This window comes from Pseudophryne corroboree, chromosome 3 (assembly GCF_028390025.1).
Source record: "Pseudophryne corroboree isolate aPseCor3 chromosome 3, aPseCor3.hap2, whole genome shotgun sequence".
In the NCBI taxonomy this organism is placed as follows: Eukaryota; Metazoa; Chordata; class Amphibia; order Anura; family Myobatrachidae; genus Pseudophryne; species Pseudophryne corroboree.
The window spans coordinates 544129509-544152214 of record NC_086446.1 but is presented as its reverse complement, the minus strand read 5'-3'; the positions used below and the strand labels follow the sequence as shown (position 1 = coordinate 544152214).

The window sequence follows — 22706 nt, the reverse complement described above, 5'->3', positions numbered from 1 at the left end:
GAACCTTTTTATGTAAGTGTTCAAGGATTTCAGATTTAAAATTGGTCTCACCGAGCCGTCCGGCTTCGGTACCACAAACAGCGTGGAATAATACCCCTTTCCTTGTTGCAGGGGGGGTACCTTGATTATCAGCTGCTGGGAATACAGCTTGTGAATGGCTTCCAAAACTGCCTCCCTGTCGGAGGGAGACTTTGGTAAAGCAGACTTCAGGAACCGACGAGGGGGAAACGCCTCGAATTCCAGTTTGTACCCCTGCGATACTACCTGTAGAATCCAGGGATCCACTTGCGAGTGAGCCCACTGCGCGTTGAAATTCTTGAGACGGGCCCCCACCATATCTGAGTCTGCTTGTAAAGCCCCAGCGTCATGCTGAAGACTTGGCAGAAGCAGGGGAGGGCTTCTGCTCCTGGGAAGCGGCTGCATGGTGCAGTCTTTTTCCTCTTCCTCTGCCCCGGGGCAGAAAAGAGTGGCCTTTTGCTCGCTTGTACTTATGGGAACGAAAGGACTGAGTTTGAAAAGACGGTGTCTTTTTCTGCTGATGTGGAGTGACCTGGGGTAAAAAGGTGGATTTTCCAGCCGTTGCAGTGGCCACCAGGTCCGATAGACCAGCCCCAAATAACTCCTCCCCTTTATGCGGCAATACTTCCATGTGCCGTTTGGAATCCGCATCCCCTGACCACTGTCGCGTCCATAACGCTCTTCTGGCAGAGATGGACATAGCACTTACTCTTGATGCCAGGGTGCAAATATCCCTCTGTGCATCACGCATATATAGTAATGCATCCTTTAAATGTTCTATAGTTAACAAAATATTGTCCCTATCCAGGGTATCAATATTCTCAGTCAGGGAACCCGACCATGCGACTCCAGCACTGCACATCCAGGCTGAGGCGATTGCTGGTCGCAGTATAACACCAGTATGTGTGTATATACTTTTTAGGATATTTTCCAGCCTTCTATCAGCTGGTTCTTTGAGGGTGGCCGTATCAGGAGACGGTAACGCTACTTGTTTAGATAAACGTGTGAGCGCCTTATCTACCCTAGGGGGTGTTTCCCAACGCGCCCTAACCTCTGGCGGGAAAGGATATAATGCTAATAATTTTTTAGAAATTAGCTGTTTTTTATCGGGGGAAACCCACGCTTTTTCACACACCTCATTTATTTCCTCTGACTCAGGAAAAACTATTGGTAGTTTTTTCTCACCCCACATAATACCCTTCTTTGTGGTACTTGTAGTGTCAGAAAGGTTCAATGCCTCTTTCATTGCCGTGATCATGTAACGTGTGGCCCTACTGGACATTACGTTTGTCTCGTCACCGTCGACACTAGACTCAGTATCTGTGTCAGGGTCTGTGTCGACCCACTGAGGTAACGGGCGTTTTAGCGCCCCTGACGGTGTCTGAGACGCCTGGACAGGCACTAATTGATTTGCCGGCTGTCTCATGTCGTCAACAGTTTTTTGCAAATTGCTGACATTATCACTTAATTGTTTAAATACAATCATCCAGTCAGGTGTCGACTCCCTAGGGGGTGACATCACCAACACAGGCAACTGCTCCGCCTCCACATCATTTTCCTCCTCATACATGTCGACACACGCGTACCGACACACAGCACACACACCGGGAATGCTCTGATAGAGGACAGGACCCCACTTAGCCCTTTGGAGAGACAGAGGGAGAGTCTGCCAGCACACACCCAGCGCTATATATATATATATACAGGGATAACCTTATATAAGTGTTACTCCCTTATAGCTGCTGTTAATATATTTATTTGCTGCCAAACGTGCCCCCCCTTCTCTTTTTTACCCTGATTCTGAAGCAGGACTGCAGGGGAGAGTCAGGGAGCCGTCCTTCCAGCGGAGCTGTGAGGGAAAATGGCGCTTGTGTGCTGAGGAGATAGGCTCCGCCCCTTCACGACGTCCTTATCTCCCGCTTTTTCTGTGTAAAATGGCAGGGGTAAAATACATCCATATAGCCCAGGAGCTATATGTGATGTATTCTTTTTAGCCACCTAAGGTATATACTGTAATATTGCGTCTCAGGGCGCTCCCCCCCAGCGCCCTGCACCCTCAGTGACCGGAGTGTGAAGTGTGCTGAGAGCAATGGCGCACAGCTGCGGTGCTGTGCGCTACCTTAGTCTGAAGACAGGATCGTCTTCTGCCGCCGATTTCACCGGACCTCTTCGTCTCTTCTGGCTCTGTAAGGGGGACGGCGGCGCGGCTCCGGTGACCCATCCAGGCTGAACCTGTGATCGTCCCTCAGGAGCGAATGTCCAGTAGCCTAAGAAACCCGATCCACTCTGCACTCAGGTGAGTCCGTTTCTTCTCCCCTTAGTCCCACGATGCAGTGAGCCTGTTGCCAGCAGGACTCACTGAAAATAAAAAATCCTAAACTAAACTTTTATTCTAAGCAGCTCAGGAGAGCCACCTATATTGCACCCTTCTCGGCCGGGCACAAAAATCTAACTGAGGCTTGGAGGAGGGTCATAGGGGGAGGAGCCAGTGCACACCACCTGATCATTAAGCTTTTATTTTGTCCCCTGTTTCCTGCGGAGCCGCTATTCCCCATGGTCCTTACGGAGTCCCAGCATCCACTAGGACGTCAGAGAAAGTATATTTAGTTATAATTTCCCCCAACATTTGTTTTTTATAACTTTGCATTTTTAAAATGAAAAGGGAAATAGTAACAATAATAAGTCAATTTTCCTTCCCATTAGAACATTTTTAAAAGACTGATAACTTTTCCACATAAAAACAAACATCCAGCATCAGAAGGACTGTCTCATCTCACTATACACATCAATGTGCTGCCGTTCCCTCGTCCTCCTTCAGATCTAAGTGCCCTCTTCCCCCAACATACACAACTTTCATCATGACAGGATGCGTCTTATTGCCCTCTGAGCCCTGGGGAAGGACCTCCCTCCTCCGGTGACACTTTTATTGAGTGGTTTAAGGTTCAGTGGAAGCGCCTCTATTAGGAACAGCAGTCATGAAAATTCAGCCAAAAATAACAGGGCTGCCAGCAAGATGAAAGTATGAGGCAGGAGAGGCTCCGCTGCCGGAGCGTTACAGAGAAGAAAGACCCCTTCACAAGCTGCCAAGAGCTCAAAGCCCCCTCTCGTCCCAGGAACCTACTCCAGGCTGAACACACAAGCAGGGGGCTCAAGTTACTACTGTAGAGGAGGATGGGAGGACCCGCAGAGCTGTGTGGTACTGAAAACTAACTTGTCACACACATAATTGACCAGTGGGACTTTAGTGAAGAGAGTATGCTTAAGAAAAATAAACATTTGTAAAATGATAAAAGCAATCCTTCGTAAGGACAGGATTACAATTGTCACCAATGGCTATCTGGGTACATATGCCGTTACATTCACCAGTGAGGGTTTTCCAAGCTTTGTACGTTATTTTACACTACTACTATTAATGGCTATCTAGGCTTCACATCCCTTAACACTTCTCACTAATGGCTATCCTTCGCTTCACATCTCTTTCTACACCTTTTGATTGGTTACAAATCTCTACTGTGTTTGCTCCACACTCCTTTACAATCATCAGAAAGGACTATACAGACTTTGCATGCCTTCACACTACTACTATTAGTACTTCTCAGTAGCTTTAGACTCCTCAGCATTGGTTATACTGCATTCGCATCTCTCTATACATATACTAATGGCTGATACAGCTTCAAATCCTTTACACTCCTAACTTATGCCTACGTTGTCATTACACAACACACTATTACTGTAGGTGTTGTGCGTCACATTCTCTCTTTTTAATGGCCATCTAGGTTTTTCATGCCTTTATACCACTCACTATTTGATGTTTTTCATTCTTCTCACTTGTTACACATCCAGTGATAATCCTTAATACTCTATACTGTCTGCACATCCCTTTATGTCTCTCACTATTTGGTAGGCAGGCATTACATATCTTTACATGTGGCGTCAATGACCATATCGGGCAATCCTCACTACTGACGTTTCACATCCCTATTGATTAATTGTTAGCTAGATTTCACATACATTTGCGTACTGCTTTAAATGCCAGGCTCCATAAAATCACTGTAAAGGGGGGTGCTCACGGAGCGATCGCTACTTAAAATCTAAGTAATCTGACTAGATTGCTTAGATTTGAAGCAGTGATCTCTCCATGTGTACCCCTCACAGCGATAGCGATGCGTGGGGCTATCGCTGGTGCTAGATTGGCCTGCAGGCCAATCTAGCAGGTCGCTCACCTCACCCGCTGGGTGAAATGAGCGCCCCCCACACGCTCGGCACACATTGCGCTGTGCTGAGCGGGGGAAGAGATGTGTGCTGAGCGGTTCGCTCAGCACACATCTCTCATTAAATCTGCCAGTGAATAGGGGCCTTAAGATCATAATTAAAGGAATACTTTATATAAGTCATAGTTACCTGAAAAAGGCTTTGGGAGTCCTCCTTCAGCTCAGTTCGAGGGGGTGTGATAACTGCAGGGAGACAAGACAACAGTTTTATATAATCAAACAATTAAGAGGAGTACAATTCTAATCCCCTATGTATAAAAAGCCAGTTTACGGCTTCACTTGCATAGCATTGTTTGCATTACAAATAGAAAAACTTCAGCAAATTCCTCATAAATGCTCCAACATAAAACGTTTTTGACATTTTTGTTGCCAATATAAGTGACTAAAACAAACTGCATGCAAACTTCAGAACATAAACACCGGTACGTTAGCAATTATCTTAAACACAATAGTGGGTACAGTCACACTAGAAACAACATAGCTGATTCTGTGGTAAAAAAACAAGCACCTAGACAATCTTTATTCAATTATAAGGGGTGCAAATACACTTTATATGTAAGCAAGGTAAATACTGGCGGCTTTTCCATGTACCCCAAACAACTGCACAGCTTTATTTTTACACTGAGTTTGCACACGCCCCTCCCAAATATAAATTAATGCACATGTTACATCTGCCCCACCTGCAGTGCAGCATGGCTTTTACCCACATGCAGTTACTTGCTCTTTTTTTGCTTTACTCCCAACTCAAAAACAGCCCCAACATTTTTGAGTTATCACTGTTGTTAAAGCATGAAATTACCACCAGTGGTTAGGAAGCCTAAAACACTATTGCCACTTAGTTATAATTTCCCCACCACTCATTTATAGGACAGGCTTTTTCTTTATTTGACGGAGCTATAACTAAAAATTTCCCAACCATTTACCATGAGGAAGAGTAAAATCTGCCCCACACCAGCAGAACAAGTTGGAATTACATTCATTAATCTATGTACGATTGAGGAAGTAGTCAACGTTTTCTGCGGCAAGCCAACTACAGATGTGTCTTCATACATCATTGCTGCAGTCACGCCAAACAGCCCCTCTCGGCATGCCAGGGCTCGTGATACTCTGCTAGCATTGGGCATATTTTTTTGCTAAAAAACTGTTCGTTAGTAGCAATGCAATATGACTAGGATGCACCAGGAGACTGTTCTGATTAATTTCATAAATGTTACTAGTATATCTGTGTGTGACTGATAGGCCCTACACACTTAAAAGATTTTACTGAACGATATGAACATTCTCGTTCATTAATGAACGAGAACTTGTTCATATCGTACAGTATGTAGGCATAAACGATGAACGATGCGCGGCCCCGCGCTCGTTCATCGTTGGTGCCGGCTCGTTCATACCTGCAGGCCAATATGGACAATCTCGTCTATATTAGCATGCAGGGCTATGGAGCCGGGTGACGGGGGGAGTGAAGACACTTCACTCCCCCCATCGCCCCCTCTTCCCGCCACCGCCGGGTCATCCGATGCCCGTGGGTCACCTAGTGTGTAAAGCCCTTGAGTCTCTGCATCTGCATAAAAAGTGCTGATTGTTAGCTGCATTTAATGAATTATTTTTCAAGGAATAAATGACCAATGCTGTGCCCCACAAGAAATGTGCAGGTATAACTGGCATACATAAGTAGAATGGGATGTCAGGTTCTTCCAGGTGGCTACACACGAACTCCTTCACGGCGCCAACTGCAGAAGATAAGAGACTGCAATGAACACTTGGCATAAATAAATGCAGAATTAGAGATATAAAGAAAACATGCCACATACCCGATTCTGTTGCACGGAAAAATCCCTGCAAGATGTAACGCTCTGGAAAGAGGACTCGAAGAACGACCTGTAAAAAGTAGTAATCATAATTATTACTGTTACCTTTTACTTATAGTGCACAAGGGTTAATTGCACAATACATAGGGATAGAGCATACAACAAAGTGAACAACTTAAGACAATTACAGACAACTATGCAACTGAACACAAGTACCTAATTACAACCGTCAAATGAAAAATACATAGAAAATAAAATAAGAGGGGGGGCCCTGCTTACATCCTAATAGGGAAATGGGAAAAGGGTATAAAAAGGGAATGGAGAAGAGCATTGGGGTGTAGAGACTAGGGGTATATGCAAATGCCGGCGAATCGCGGCAATTTTTCGCCCGTTTTTTAATTCGACACAATTCGACTGTCGAATTCCGGCAGGTGGGTGCCGAAATTCAACATATTCAATAAAAAACGAATTCGACAGTCCCGCTGTCGAAAAACGGCCGATTTGACGGATTTTGATTAGACTTGTAAAAATGTAAAAAAAACGGGAAAAACCCCGAAAAAAAATTGCGTGGGGTCCCCCCTCCTAAGCATAACCAGCCTCGGGCTCTTCGAGCCGGTCCTGGTTCTAAAAATCCGGGGGAAAAACTGACAGGGGATCCCCCGTATTTTTAAAACCAGCACCGGGCTCTGCGCCTGGTGCTGGTGCAAAAAATACGGGGGACAAAAAGCGTAGGGGTCCCCCGTATTTTTTACACCAGCATCGGGCTCCACTAGCTGGACAGATAATGCCACGGCCGGGGGTCACTTTTATACAGCGCATGACCAAACTGAAGGTCATCCCTGGCCAAGGTGTCGAACCGATAGAATTTCACAAAAGTGTTCGAACCAGACCAAGTAGTAGCTTGGCACAACTGTAAGGCCGAGACACCCCGGGCAGCCGTTCAGAAAGAGCCCACAGACCTAGTCGAGTGGGCCTCAATAGATGTCGGCAAAGGCAGAGCCGCCGAAGTATAGGCCTGTTGAATGGTCAACCTGAGCCAACCAGCAATGGATTGCTTGGAAGCCAAACGACCAATATTGGTGGCATCATAAAGGACAAACAGCGAATCAGATTTCCGATGATGAGCCGTCCTTTTGACATAAATCTTCAGAGCCCTCACTACATCCAAGGACTCTGGCCCAATGGAAGAGTCAGACAACACCGGAACCACAATGGGTTGATTGACGTGAAAAGCTGAAACCACTTTTGCCAAAAACTGAGGACAGGTCCTGAGTTCCGCCCTGTCTTCATGGAAAACCAAATAAGGGTTCTAACAGGATAAGGCCCCCATTTCAGAGACACATCTTGCAGATGCCAATGCTAATAGCATCATCGTTTTACACCCTATGTAAAAGGATCAAAACAGTCCGATTGAAAAAAGGACAAAACCACACTGAGATCCCACGGAGCTGTGGGAGGTACGAAGGGCGGTTGCATATGAAAAACTCCTTTTAGGAAAGTTTGCACTTCCGACAACATGGCAAGTTGTTTCTGGAAGAAAATAAAGAGCGCCGAAATCTGGACTTTGATGGAGCCTAAACGTAGGCCCATATCCACTCCCGCTTGCAGGAAGAGTAGAAAACAACCAATTCTAAATTCCACGGGAGACACCTTTCTACTTCCACACCAGGAAACATACTTATTCCAGATACGATTATGTTTTGACGTCACCATCTTCCTGGCTTGGACCATGGTGGTAATAACCCGGGAGGGAAGATCTTTGCTTGCTATAATCTCCCACTCAACTTCCAAGCCGTCAAACGTAGCCGCTGCAAGTCTGGATAGACTAACGGACCTTGTTGAAGAAGATCCTTTTGGAGCGGTAGAGGCCAGGGACCCTCCAGAGCCATGGTTAGGAGGTCCGAGTACCACACCCTTCGAGGCCAATCCGGGGCAATTAGAATTGCTTGAATGCTTTCCCTTCTTAGTCTTTTTAGAACCCCTGGGATTAGCGGTAGAGGAGGGAACAAGTACACAAACTGGTACGTCCATGGTGTTGTCAGCGTGTCCACTGCTACAGCCTGCGGATCCCTCGTTCCGGAACAGTAACGGCATAGCTTCTTGTTGAGACGAGAAGCCATCAGGTCTATCTGCGGACAGCCCCACTGGTGAATTAAGTCCTGAAACACCTGGGGATGTAGGCCCCATTCCCCCGGATGGAGGTCGTGTCTGCAGAGGAAGTCCGCTTCCCAGTTGTCCACTCCTGGAATGAATATGGCTGAGATGGCCCTTGCATTGGCCTCCGCCTAGAAGAGGATTTTTGACACTTCTTGCATTGCTGCTCTGCTTCTAGTTCCCCCTTGTCGGTTTATGTACGCCACCTTGCGAGGACGGAGCACTGAACGGACAAAAGCCTGGATAGTCAAGGCCTTGTCCATCGGAAGAAACACATTTTGAGACATTGTATCCAGTATCATTCCCAGTAATTGGAGACGTTAGGTTGGTTCCAGGTGAGATTTCTGGAAGTTTAGGATCCACCCATGATCTGTATGCAGGCGAGTCGTCAGATCGATGCTGTGCAAGAGACGCTCCCTGGACATAGTCCCCTAATTGGACGATCTCCTGATAAAGGCTATGTTGACTCCCATCCTGCGCAGTTGCAACATCATCTCCACCATGACTTTAGTGAAAAGCCTCAGAGCTGTGGACAGACCAAAGGGCAAGGCCTGAAACTGGAAATGGTCGTCCAAGAAAGCGAACCTGAGGTAAGCCTGATGAGGGGGCCACATGGGAATGTGTAGGTAAGCATCCCTGACATCGAGTGATACCAAGAATTACCCCTCCTCCAGACCGGACACCACTGCCCCCAGGGGTTCCATCTTGAATTTGAACACCCGCCGATACGGGTTTAGAGACTTCAGGTTGAAGATGGCTCGCACCGAACCGTCCGGTTTTGGAACGACAAAAAGACTGGAGTAAAACCCCCTTTTGTGTAATGGAGGTGGTACTGGAACCACCACCCCTGTCCGCAAAAGTTGTTGAATTGACTCTTGCAAGGTAACTTTTGCAGCGGGCAAAACTGGTAAGCCCGATTTGAAAAATCTGTGAGGAGGAAGTGCTTGAAATTCCAGCCGATATCCCTGGGAAATGAGATCCCTCACCCAAGGATCCCGGCAGTACTTCGCCCACTCGTGGGCAAAGTGTTGAAGGTGAGCACCCATCTGAAAGTCGCCTTGCTGCTGGGCCAACCATCACGCGGAAAGGCCTAGCGGCAGGGAATCCGGTGGTCTGGTCCAGGGTTGCAGCAGTTGCAGGTTTACAGGACTAACCACGAGATTCTCTCGGAGTGGTGGAGACTCCCCGGCCCCTGCCTCTGAACCTTGCCACACGAAAGGACTGCAAGGAGGGTCCTGTGCAAGAATGTCTAGCAGGTGGCGCAGCCGACGGCAGATAGGTAGACTTGCCTGGGAAATCCATTTATTTAATTTGTCCCGAAACAAGGCATCACCTGCAAAGGGAAGATTATCTACACCCTTTTTGGAATCAGCGTGCGCTGACCATTGACGCAACCACAGAGCTATGCGTGCCGAAACTGCCATAGCCATAGTGCGGCCATTTATCTTACACAATTCCTTTATAGCCTCGCTCATAAAATTTGCAGCAGCATGTATGTGTTGCAGCAGAGTAATGACTTCATCCTGGGGCAGATTGTCTAATCCATTAGTAATATTACTGGACCACTTGACCAGTGCCCTGGAAATACACCCACAAACTATTGTGGGGCGCTGTGCTACGCCCGCTGCCATATAAATTGCCTTGAGAGTGGTCTCAATTTTAGAGGTCAGCCGGCTCTTTTAGGGATATAGCCCAATTTCTTAGACAGTCTGGACACAGACGTATCCACTGACGTGGGGGGGGGTCTTCCCATATCTTCCTGTCCTCAGCTGGGAGGGGAAAGGTAGCTAAAAGCCTCTGAGGAATTTTAAAATTTCTTATCAGGTATTAACCATGCTTTCCTGGCCATGGAGTTTAACTCTTTAGACACATTAAAAATTGCTGAGGTCTTTGGTCTAACATTAAAGTACAACTCCTCATCTGGTTCTGACTCCTGTTCCGGTATATGAAGAACCTCTCTTACCGCAAAAATGAGGGCCTCCACCCCTGGGGAAAGAGAGCTGTCCTTATCCATATCATCATCATCATCATCATCATCCTCCTCCTCCTCCTCCACACCAGGCTGATCAGAATCAGATCAGCACACAGAACACAGCAGCACAGTGTGTGAAATAATGAGTATATCTAATAAAAGTGCAGCGGCGCTATTGCTGGTGTGCTCCCCCCTGCTATGACCCCCTGGGACCAGCACAGAGTCTGTAACAGTGTGGGTCCGTGGAGGAGCAGCATGCATGCAGCCTTGATGATCCGCAGCAGCAGGAAATGGCACCTTCCCGCCTCTGGTCTCAATCCGGGAAGCCATGCGCCTTGCAATGGCACGCGGTCCCTCACAGTGTTATACTGGCCATGAGTAAATTTCATATAGATAACAGCACAGTCAAGCCCTAAGGGGCAGTGAGCACTGCGGGGCATGAGCTCTGAGCCAGTTTTGTCCACGTCGGGTACCACAGCTCGTGGCCCGTGACCGCCGTGTGACCTGCTGCCAAACTGCACCGGGGACCCGCTAACCAGGACCCCGGTCTAACACTCACTTAGAGGTGTAATCAGCACCTCAGAAGCTCAGTGTCCTGTCAGCTGGGATTACGAACCATTAACCCTCAGGAGGTTGGTTCGGTGTCCCCTCTAAGTCCCACGAAGCAGGTAACCTGGATGCCAACCAGGACTACCTGAAAACAATAAACTAAAATAAAAATTAACGGAAACTCTCTGGAGCTCCAGAGAAATGCACCCGGCTCCTTGGCCACATTTTTCTAAACCGAGTCTGGTAGGAGGGGCATAGAGGGGAGGAGCCAGCACACGCATACACACTCCAAAGGTTTTAAAGTGCCAGGCTCCAGTGGACCCGATCTATACCCCGTGGTACTAAAGTACAGATCCTCAGTATCCACTAGTACGTTAGAGAAATGTATCTTGGAGCAAACATCATTTACAGTAAAAGACTGCGTGTGGACAACCAGACTTTGGAGATGATTTACTAAAGCATATAAACCATATAATGTAAGGAAGTGAGTGGATGCAGAACACTGGTGATAGTGGTTGTTGTGGTTGATTTCTGCCAATGGAAGATCAGACCAGTCATCTTGAAATGATTAGATATAAAGGAGTACAAATGTTTCCAGATCTTGGTTGACTCGCTTGGTTTGGCCATTCAAAAATGGATGGTATGTTAGAGGAAAAGTTAAGCTTCACTTGTAAAACTTGGCACAGAGAAGCCAATTCAACAGGACAACCATAGAGACGAAGACTTCCTGGATGAATAGTTGTGCCAGAAGTGGAGAACAAAGAAATCCGAGTGGTACGAAATGTGAGCGCTTAAAAAAACGATCTACTACTGTGGTGTTCTTTTTGGAAGTGGGCAGATTGGTAATGAAGTCCATGGATATAAAAGTCCAGAGAATACCTGGAATAGACCATGGTAATAGACGCCTTGCTGGAGACTGCCTTGGAGTTTTGTGTTGTGCACATCTGAAACAGGCAGCCATGAACTGCTTTACAACTTGCTGGAGTGTTAGCCATCAATCCCAGAGGATGAGCTCCTGAGTCTTACAGACCCCAGCATGATCTACGAATCAAAAGCAGTTTTCCCACTGAAACAGTCTCTTCCGAAGGTTTATGGAATCTACAGCTTAAGGGTGGAAACCTGGGTACTGCTATCACACACTGAGGATTTAGAATGGGATGCTTCTTAGAGGATGATGTTCCCTCACCCTGTATCATTGACTGAGAGAGAGCATCTGCTTTGCAGTTTGTGTGTCCTGGGTGGAAAGAGATCTGGAGGTTGAAAAGTGAAAAAGAAACAGGGACCAAGGAACCTGGCACAGGTTCATACACTGAGCTGATAGGTATAGGAGATTTTATTATTAGTGTTAACGATCACTAGGAAGAGTTCTCCTCCCAGGATATGTAACCATTCCTTTAGAGCCAACTTTACTGCCAGCAATTCTTTGAAACTTCCAGAAGTAGAACCCGCATAGACAAAATTTGCCATTCAGTACTTTCAGGGAGAGCACTGCACCACTCCAAAAGATGAGGCAGCAACTTCCAACTTCAGATTGGTGCTGAAATGAATGTTTGTTTGTTTGCGTTGCTAGAAGACCAACTGAGCATTCTCAGACCAGCTAGCTAGATTGACACCCTTCTTGGTGACAGCTGTAATTGGAGACACAACAGTTGAATAACTGCATATGAATTTCCAGTAGTAATTGGCAAAATCAAGTAACTACTGTATAGCTTTCAGAGTGGTGGGATGCAGCCAACTGAACTTTCTCCTGATCAAACTGTAAATCCAAGCCAGATACAACCTAACCTAGGAAGGGAATGAATATAGCCTTGAACAAACAGTTTTCTAAGTTGCATGACAGATTGTTTTGTCTCAGACGGAGAAGAACTTCTTTTACATGTCTGCAACGAGATTTAAGGTTTCTGGAAAAGATGAGGATTTTGTCAAATTACACAACCACAGTGACATAAAGCAAGTCTCAAAAGATTTTGTTTACAAAGTTTTAGAAGACAGCAGGAGAATTGCACAGACCAAAAGGCATTACCAGAAACTCATGATGCCGATTCCACGTATTAAAGGCAGTCATCTACTCGTCACCCTGATGGATTCTGAGGACGTTGTATTCACCTCTTAAATCCAGTTTTGTAAAAATAGTTGCTCCTTTGACTATGTCAAATAACTAAGATCAGTTGCAGTGTAAAGATTTTTAACTGAGAAATAATTTAAAACATGATAATCAATATATGGATGTACTTTCATGCCTTTTTCATTAACAAGAAAGAACCCTGCCTCAAGCAGGAGAGGTAGACGGACGGATGAATCCTATTTTTCAAATTCTCTAAAATATTCAGGCAATGACCAATCATCAGGAAGAAAGAAGCTAAACCCTTCCCCTTGGAGAAGTTTTCCCAAACATGAGATCTATGGGGAAATCCCAGTCTCAGCATGGAAGAAGAGACTGCAGCTTGCTTATAAAGACAACTTGAAAGTCCATGTAAGCTGGAGGGATAACAGGATTTTCAGAGGCCGAGGTGGTGCAGTCAGGAAGAATTTGTTTAAGCACAAACCAGTGGCCCCTAAAGGAGAATCTGAGCAGTTACCCAATCAACATGAGGGTTATTCTGCAGTAAACAAGGGAATCAAAGGATGAATTAGCTGGAAACATTTAGAATGACAAGAAAGCAGATGGACTCGGGAGTGATGTACTCCCATGGTGACATTCATTAGAAGAGTATGCTGAATAATGGTACCACCAGGATTGTGACTGCCACCTACTGCAGTATGGCATATTGGAGTGGAAGTGGAGGTTAACAGAATGGCTAACTTCTTTGCCAAAGCAACTGTCATGAATTTTTTAGCTGCTCCAGAATAGAGAACAGGTGGGAATACAGTTCCCGTAGAGCAGAGGTTCTCAAACTCGGTCCTCGGGAGCCCACACAGTGCATGTTTTGCAGGTAACCCAGCAGGTGCACAGGTGTATTAATTACTCACTGACATTTTAAAAGGTCCACAGGTGGAGCTAATTATTTCACTTGCGATTCTGTGAGGAGACCTGCAAAACATGCACTGTGTGGGCCCCCGAGGACCGAGTTTGAGAACCTCTGCCGTAGAGTGTTTGAGGGTCACATTGCTAACACAGCCTAGTTCGCAAGGTGAGTAAATATATGCATCTAAAAATGGACCTCTCCACCATCAGTAAGGAGCGCATCCTACAAAATAAATAAACAGGTTCTCTCAAAATCATTGTTTATGTTCTTCTGGGGTGAGACAAGAATGGTCAACTTGCATGGGCTCCCCTGAGTTGGGAGGTGAAGACTGAAAGCGTGGAGTAGGATCAAACTTGGGATCCTCTACCCTACCTCTCTCATGGACTTTCATGGAAGCAGAGGTCATCTAGGCAAGTGGGTAATTCTCAAGGAGATAGTTCATCTTTAATTCTATCTAAAAGGCCTTGAATGAAGACTGTGACACGCAGAAACGGACTGGGGTCCAAATTCGGCCCTGGCATGTGCGCAGGCACTAAAGTTGGAGGCGAGCCGTGAGTCAGTAGGGCGTGGACTCGCAACATGCCCCCATTTCTATGGAGATGAGCGGGGGGGAGTGGCCTTCCCGGGTCTCTGCCTGACCGGACCGGCCCACAAGCCCATCAGAACTTCTGGCATTTGCCAGAAGTGCTAGATGGCCAGTCCAGCCCTGGTGCCTCATTATTCCACTGGAGGTCTGATAAGAGTTTGGAATTGCACAACATACTCTCCCAGTATGTGAGCCTTGATGAAGTTGCAAAATGTTAGATGCTGAAGATGTTGTTCTTCCAAGCTCATTAAACATCCTACAAACCGTCAATGGCTACATGAGGGGGCTGAACTTTACAACATCTTAGCCTTAAGTCCTCATGCCTTGGACATCAGAAGGAAGGAGATAGGCGAGGACGACTGGTTAAAATCGGAGAGGAATGGGGTTTAGCATGAGATAAGCAAAGAGAAGTTTGTGGTTGCCACAAAGCTTGCTAAAGCAATCAGTAAGTATATTTATGAATACCACAGTGTAGAGTATGTATGTAGAAGAGGAGTATTGCAAACTAAGGAAACGTTGAGACAAGCAGAAAAGAAGGAATTAGCCATGAAAAGCAAAAGAAAGAATAGCAATTGTGTAATTTAGTCTGGGAGCAGAATTTTGGATTTTCTGGTTAGGAAATAGCAATTAATGTGAAGACCAATTGAGAAAAATGTTGCAACAGTCCAGATGAGAAAAGGAATAGAAATTAAATGTTGGTGACCACTTGATGGGAAAAAAGGACTATGTTTTATATATATATAAATAATGTAACCCTATAAAAGGAGATACTATTTCCAAAATAACATTTGAATAATAAGTCATCTAATTTGGCATGTTTCCTTTTAATTGGCCTAAAGGGGGGTACTCACGGAGCGATCGCTGCTTAAAATCTAAGCAATCTGACTAGATTGCTTAGATTTTAAGCACGATCGCTCCGTGTGTAGCCCCCTCAGCGATAGCGATGCGCAGCCCCGCGCATCGCTATCGCTGCTGCTAGATTGGCCTGCATGCAGGCCAATCTAGCGGGTCGCTCACTTCACCCGCTGGGTGAAGTGAGCGGCCCCCCCGTCTCCCCCCGCGCGCTCAGCACAGATCGCGCTGTGCTGAGCGCCGGGAGAGATGTGTGCTGAGCGGTTCGCTCAGCACACATCTCTCTGCCATCGGCCAGTGAGTACTGGCCTTAATTATGAAGTCCCTTGTTTGGAGGTTATTACTTTCATGCTTAACTGAGGGACAATGATTGTGGAGGGTAGTTTCCTCTGCCATAAAATCTAAGTGCTTCTGCAACAACGATCAGTTAGGGTTAAAGATGTACAGGGCCATAACAAATATGAGGACTGAAAACTATACGCTACTTTGAACATATGTCCATATGGCCTAAATATGTGCTTACAGTATGTCATGTCCATTTAGTCTGAGAGAACTGAATGTGTGCCCATTATGTTTCAATGTATAAATGAAAACAAAATCAATCGTACAATTAGGCAACTTGGCAGAGAGAATACACTGGAATACTGATTGTTTGTAGCACCGCAATGTATTACATGTCATATCCATCCATCATTTATACAGCAGCCTAAATATGTGCGATGGAGCTGCATCAGGATAACTTCTACAGGATGCTGAAGAAAGACTTCAAAGTTGCAATAATTAAAATCTCTTTTTTTTATCCACATAGCCTGGTTCTAGATGGGCCCAATGATGTTATACAAGCCGTCCAAATACTATATACATTTAGTAGGTTTAAACAAAACACAGATGTTCTTTTATCCACTAAAAGACTCAATACTAACTGCCTTTAGCTCTCTTAGGCATTCGAAAACTACTTATTATAATTTAAATGGGACCTTGAGGGACAGATCTAGCATGTCTGCAACCCATTGCATACCACAATGGAGACTCTGCCATTTTTAAGATGATTACAAGTCTGTGAAGATGATGTGTTACAAAACGGGCAAGCAAAGTATGAAAACAATTCTTCATTCTTTTATTATCATCGCTAAGGAAGTTTTATTTCTGTAACACAGAAAACATGTCATTAGGAAAACATACAGGGAAGCTTCAGCAATCAGAGCTCTGCCTAAGGCTGCAACTGACATGGCGCCTTCTCATCCCTTATATACAAACTACAGTAAATATTTACATATGACCCCTGTGCACTGTAAAAGATAAATATGGTTATTTTTAAGCAATATTAGATTTACCAACAAGGTAAATACAATTAATTTGTATATATTGCCATAAAGAAAACTGGAATACATTTTAATTAATTCCCTCCACTTTGCAGCCTCCTCAAAATGTGCATGAAACAGCTGACCCAATAGAACTACAGCACAAGAATCGTCTATTCCCATGGAGATATTAGGAACAGTCCTGGAGAATGGAACCATTTCTTTAAAAAATCACCTTGAGAGCTGAAATAGTTGTCCCCATTTGGCAGGAATTACATTAGTAACACCCCCAATTGTAAAAGTGGTAGCACTTATAAACATAGGTTCGACTACTGCAAAATCAAAACAGTCTTTCTGTACTTGGAACCTCCATTTTTCAAGATTACAGGCCAATTGGATATTTGCTGATAGTACCCTTTCAGATTTAAAGACAAGATATAAATGATTCAATGTGAAAAACCAATTTTGTACAATCTACAAACTTGGTAAAACATGCAAAATTTCTCCATATACCGATGTAGGATATAATACCCCTTTCACAGCGCAAAAATAACACAGTATGGACCCGGAAATGGGTCACTGTGCGATGTGAAAGGGACAAAATAGGGAAGACAACTTATAATGCATGTTAAATGGACTTCAAACAGAGACATTTACCACTGCCATAAAGCAACTAGAAAATACTAGTCCCATTAAAGAAACACATAATTTTTGTATAAACAACTACATTAGAGTAGCAGAGACAACCAAATATATTTCAATCAGTTGCTTCAATACAAACCCAAAGAAGCTAAGTGCGTCAGGATGGCCGCCCTGTGGAAACCAGTGTACCTCACAGAAAGAGATTTAACTATGGTAAGTCTACCATAATTCTCCTTTTCTACAGTGGGGTACACTGGGAATCCACAGGGAATACATCGGGGATGTCCTAAAGCAGTTCCTCACCGTAGCGGGCTCAAGAACCCAGCGTCCAAAGGAAGCATCCTGGGAGGCGGAAGTATCAAAGGCATAAAACCTAATGAACGTGTTCAATGAGAACCACGTAGCCGCCTTGCACAATTGATCAGCGGACGCGCCTCGGTGGGCCGCCCAAGAAGGTCCAACAGACCGAGTAGAATGGGCTTTGATAGCAGCAGGAGCTGGAAGACCAGCCTGTGCATAAGCTTGAGCAATCACCATTCTAATCCATCTGGCCAAGGTTTGCTTATTCGCAGGCCAGGCACGTTTGTGAAAACCAAAAAGTACGAAAGGGTATCTGACCTCCTGAGAGAGGCAGTCCTCTTCACGTAAATACGGAGAGCCCGTACCACATCCAAAGACCACTCTTTGGAGGACAAACCAGAAGAGATAGAAGCCAGAACCACAATCTCTTGGTTAAGGTGAAAAGATGACACCACCTTAGGTAGATAACCGGGACGAGTACTAAGAACTACCCGTTTCTGGTGAAAAATTAGTAAGGGTAGACGACAGGACAAAGTGCCTAAGTCCGACACCCTCCTAGCAGAGGCAATAGTCAGCAGAAACACGACCTTATGCGTAAGATATTCAAGGTCCACAGACTCAAGAGGTTCAAATGGAGACTCTTGTAGGGCATTCAAGACAACAGACAGATCCCACTGTCGAAGTAAAAAATATTACATACACACAACATACAAACTCCAAACAGAGAGGTCTCTATTCGTGCGCATACACGCAGCGTGCACAGGATATATACGGTAGCACACGCATCCACACAGACAAGCCACAAAGATATATTCAACACATAAACAAAACATGACCAGCACCAGACATTATAATGTATTTATGTAATAGAGTGTAACATCAGATATAAATGTATTATTGGAACAGAATAAGATAAACATATCATGCTTAGTGTCAAAATGATCAAGAGAACATGTGTGTTAAATTGATAGCTATGGGTAGATTGTAGCACATTGCAACGATTAGTTATGACCAAATGTATGAATACAAAGGATTTCCTGAAGACAAGTGCCAGCAACCTAGGACAAAAGCCCTCACACTGACCTATGAACACATCATGAATGAGAGATCTCCCTCCCCTGGACCAATAACAGAAGACTCAGTCCCAGACATGTACCTCCCCCAATACACAGTATATAGGTATTTCCCCTCACCCAGAAAGCTCTGTTTGCTCGTTGCTGTTGGTGCAGATTCAAAGATGGAGAGGACTGTGCATTGAGCAAATAGGGTTAAGTATGCTGGCTGTATCTGATCCTTATGTAACTACAACTGCTTCTTGTGTAATTGTAACTCTGTAACTATATATATATATATATATATATATATATATATATATATATGTGTATATACACATATTATAACTGAATGACACACTGTACATGTTATATTGTATGCATACCCTTTTAATATCAAATATATACATCTGAGTGTTGGACCTCAGCCTATGTGTGCGACTGCTTGCTTTCTGTTAAGGGATATAGTGTTTGCGGCGTACAACGCACTTTTATCGTATATGGTAATAAGATGCACCATGTGTCCACAGCATATATTAACACTGGCATTTGAAATATTTATTTAGAAATAATTGGAACTTGACACCACGGAGTCACAGGAGGAACATAGGCAGGCTGAATCCTTAAAACGCCTTGAGTGAACGTATGAACATCAGGAATAGACGCAATCTTCCTCTGAAACCACACCGACAAGGCAGAAATATGAACCTTGACGGAGGCCAGATGAAGGCCTAAGTCTAGGCCCTGTTGCAGAAAAGTCAAAAGTCTGGAAGTTCTCAAATTGCATGCATCGGAATTCTTAGCAGCACACCAGGTGAAGTAACAATTCCAGACCCTGTAATAAAATCCATGCAGAAGCCGGTTTGTGGGCCTTTGGCATAGTTTGGATAACCGCCTCGGAGAATCCTTTGGCCTTCAGGAGTGAAGCTTCAAGAATCGCGCTGTCAAAGCCAGTCTGGCCAGGTCCGGGTAGACACAAAGGCCCTGAACCAGGAGGTCTGGGCGTTGAGGAAGTAGAAGAGGACACTCGATCGATAGACCCTGCAGGTCTGCGAACAAATGCCATCTGGGCCACGCTGGAGCGCCTAGAAGTAGTATTCCTCCTTCTTACTTGAACTTCCGCAATACCCTGGGTAGGAGTGACACTGGAGGGAACACGTATGGCAGCTGAAAGTTCCATGGAATTGCCAGTGTATCCACAAACGCTTCTTGAGGATCCCTTGTCCTGGATCCAAAGACCGGAACCATGTGAATGTGTCGAGACGCCATCAGGTCTACATCTGGTAGGCCCCACTTGTCCAGTAGAAGTTGAAAGACTCCACTCTCCAACGTGTACGTCCTGATGACTGAGGAATTTCGCTTCGCAGTTGAGGACTCCCAGAATGAACACTGCCGATATTGCTGGCAGATGGCGTTCCGCCCAATGAAGTATTTTTGATACTTCCATCATTGCCATGCGGCTTCGAGTGCCGCCTTGATGATTTATGTATGCCACCGTGGTGGCGTTGTCTGACTGTACTTAAACAGGCCTGTTCCGTACCAGAGGCACGGCCATAGCCAAAGCATTGAACATTGCCCGCAATTCCAGAATGTATATCGGGATGAGAGATTGCTCCTTGGTCCACCGACCCTGGAGAGAGTGTTGCTCTAGCACCGCACCCCCACTTGCGCAGATTGGCATCCGTAGTCAGTAGAAACCAGTTGGGGATTCAGAGGGGTCGGACCCTGCTTAACTGTTGGTCCTGTAGCCACCAGCTCAGTGACAGACGAACCTCCGGAGTCTAGGAGATCATTTGAGACCTGATCTGATGAGGCAGGCCGTCCCACTTAGAAAGGATTAACCTCTGCAGAGGGCGGGAATGAAATTGAGCGTACTCTACCATGTCGAAAGCCGACACCATGAGGTGCAGTACTTGCATCGCAGAGTTAATCGACACTCAGGGACCAGCGAGGACTTTTTCCAGTTGATGAGCCCCCCGTGGACTTGTAGGAATTGGACCGTCAGGTCCAGATGACTGAAGAGAACATCTTGGGAGTTCGCCATGATCAGCAAGTCGTCCAGATACGGCAGGATCCCGATTCCCTGACGGCGGAGAAGGGCCATCATCACGGCCATGACCTTGGTGAAGATCTGAGGGGCCGTTGGCAGTCCAAATGGCAGAGCCTGGAATTGGTAGTGGAGGTTGCCAATAGCAAACCGCAGATATTTTTGATGAGATATGGCAAAAGGTATATGCAGGTAAGCATCCTGTATGTCCAGGGATACCATATAGTCTTCAGGTTCCATGGCCAGTACAATAGAGCGCAGAGTTTCCATACGGAATTTGGACACTCACAAATTTGTTTAATGATTTGAGGTTGAGTATAGGCCGGAAGGACCCATTTGGTTTCGGAACTAGAAACAGGGTTGAATAGTATCCTCTGCCTCTCTGGGACAGAGGTACCGGCACTACCACTCCTATGTCCAGGAGGGATTGCACAACCAAGTGTAGAGCTTGCGCTTTCAGCAGATCCGAAGGGATAACCGTCGAGTAGAACTGGCGAGGCGGACATCTCTTGAAAGAGATTGTATACATGTGAGAGACAGGAGCTTTTAACACCGGCAGTGGTTGATTTAATAAATTATAGCGTGTTTAACTATAAGGGACACGGATACTAATATAAATCACGCTAAAACCATCCCAGCGGGAGGATTCAACTAATTTTGGCGCAAAAACCTGGTTGCATTAAGTGCACTGGATGCACCACTTGTCAATCAATGGTGCCCGGGACCAGCTTCTCACATCCTCAGACTGGAAGGCCTGTCCGGATTCGGTATAAGCTACACTGCCGCATGGATCATGTAGTCCATCCATCTCCTCACTTGCCCTTGTGGCTTATCGTACGTGGGGATGACTACCTGTACGTTTAGAGAACGGATGTCCAACCACAGGATGACGATCAGACAGGCACTGTCTAGTGGGTCTACTGATAAACCAGTTGCGCAACATTTTCTATCAGCAGGACATCAGCTGTCGACTCTACAATGCCGTATCATCGACTGTGTGCCACCATTATCAAGAGGCGGTGATAGGGGTCTTGTACTTAAAAAACTAAAAAGAAAACAATTAATTCCAGCACCTCCTAACCACCTAACGGATACAATTGTAGTGTTCACTCTAAGCTTCTTTCGCAGGGCGCTGCGCCCTGCCCCTTTTCTGAGTGACAGAAAGCGCCCTGCCCGTTTGTGCCCGCCCTGCCGCCCTGTTAATCACCAAAGGACTGCCTTCTCCCCGCGCCAGCGCTGTCACTTCTCCCCGCGCCAGTGTGCTGTAATTTCTCCCCCCGCCGCGCTGATAGCTCTCAGTTGAAGGTGGAGACAGGGTCAGCGTGCAGCGTGGAGGAGCAGCCAATCAGAGCCTGCCGTGTCTCCCGCCCGCCAGGCCTCCGGCATGGTTTGAAATTCCCCCTCACCACGGCGCTGCACGGCCATTCCCCCTCACCACGGCGACCTGGGCTCCGCCGTCAGCATCAAGAGACTGGACCCGCTGCAACGGTGAGTGCTGCTCTGCATCTGCCCGTCCTCCCCTCCAAGTGCTCTCTCCCTGGTGCAGTGTGTCTCAGTGCTCTCTACCTGGTGCAGTGTGCCTCAGTGCTCTCTACCTGGTGCAATGTGTCTCAGTGCTCTCTACCTGGTGCAATGTGTATAACGTGCTCTCTACCTGGTGCAATGTTTCTCAGTGCTCTCTACCTGGTGCAGTGTTTCTCAGTGCTCTCTACCTGGTGCAATGTTTCTCAGTGCTCTCTACCTGGTGCAATGTGTATAACGTGCTCTCTACCTGGTGCAATGTTTCTCAGTGCTCTCTACCTGGTGCAATGCGTCTCAGTGCTCTCTACCTGGTGCAATGTGTATAACGTGCTCTCTACCTGGTGCAATGTTACTCGGTGCTCTCTACCTGGTGCAATGTTTCTCAGTGCTCTCTACCTGGTGCAATGTTTATCGGTGCTCTCTACCTGGTGCAGTGTGTCTCAGTGCTCTCTACCTGGTGCAGTGTGTCTCAGTGCTCTCTACCTGGCGCAATGTGTATAACGTGCTCTGCCTGGCGCAAAGTGTAGAATGTGCTCTGCCTGGCGCAATATGTATAACGTGCTCTACCTGTCGCAGTGTGTATAGGAGGTTCTACCTGGTGCAGTGTGTATTAGCTGCACTATTGTGTGGTGTAATGTGAATTGCCACTATTATGTGGCCATGCCCC

At 46.0% G+C, this 22706-nt stretch overlaps 1 protein-coding gene across 2 annotated transcripts in view; it reads right to left on the bottom strand.

The window, feature by feature from the left end:
* The window catches only part of ASPSCR1 (ASPSCR1 tether for SLC2A4, UBX domain containing), a 212980-nt gene that overhangs the window by 48894 nt on the left and 141380 nt on the right, over nt 1–22706 (bottom strand). For both annotated transcript variants that reach the window (XR_010243940.1, XM_063961227.1), the window contains exons 10-12: nt 6101–6167; nt 5957–6019; nt 4420–4472 (exon numbers count right to left, since the gene is read on the bottom strand). Coding sequence is in view for 1 of the 2 variants with exons in the window: in XM_063961227.1 (XP_063817297.1) it covers nt 4420–4472; nt 5957–6019; nt 6101–6167 (183 nt within the window). In the remaining variant the exon portion in view is untranslated. The remainder of the gene's footprint in view (nt 1–4419; nt 4473–5956; nt 6020–6100; nt 6168–22706) is intronic.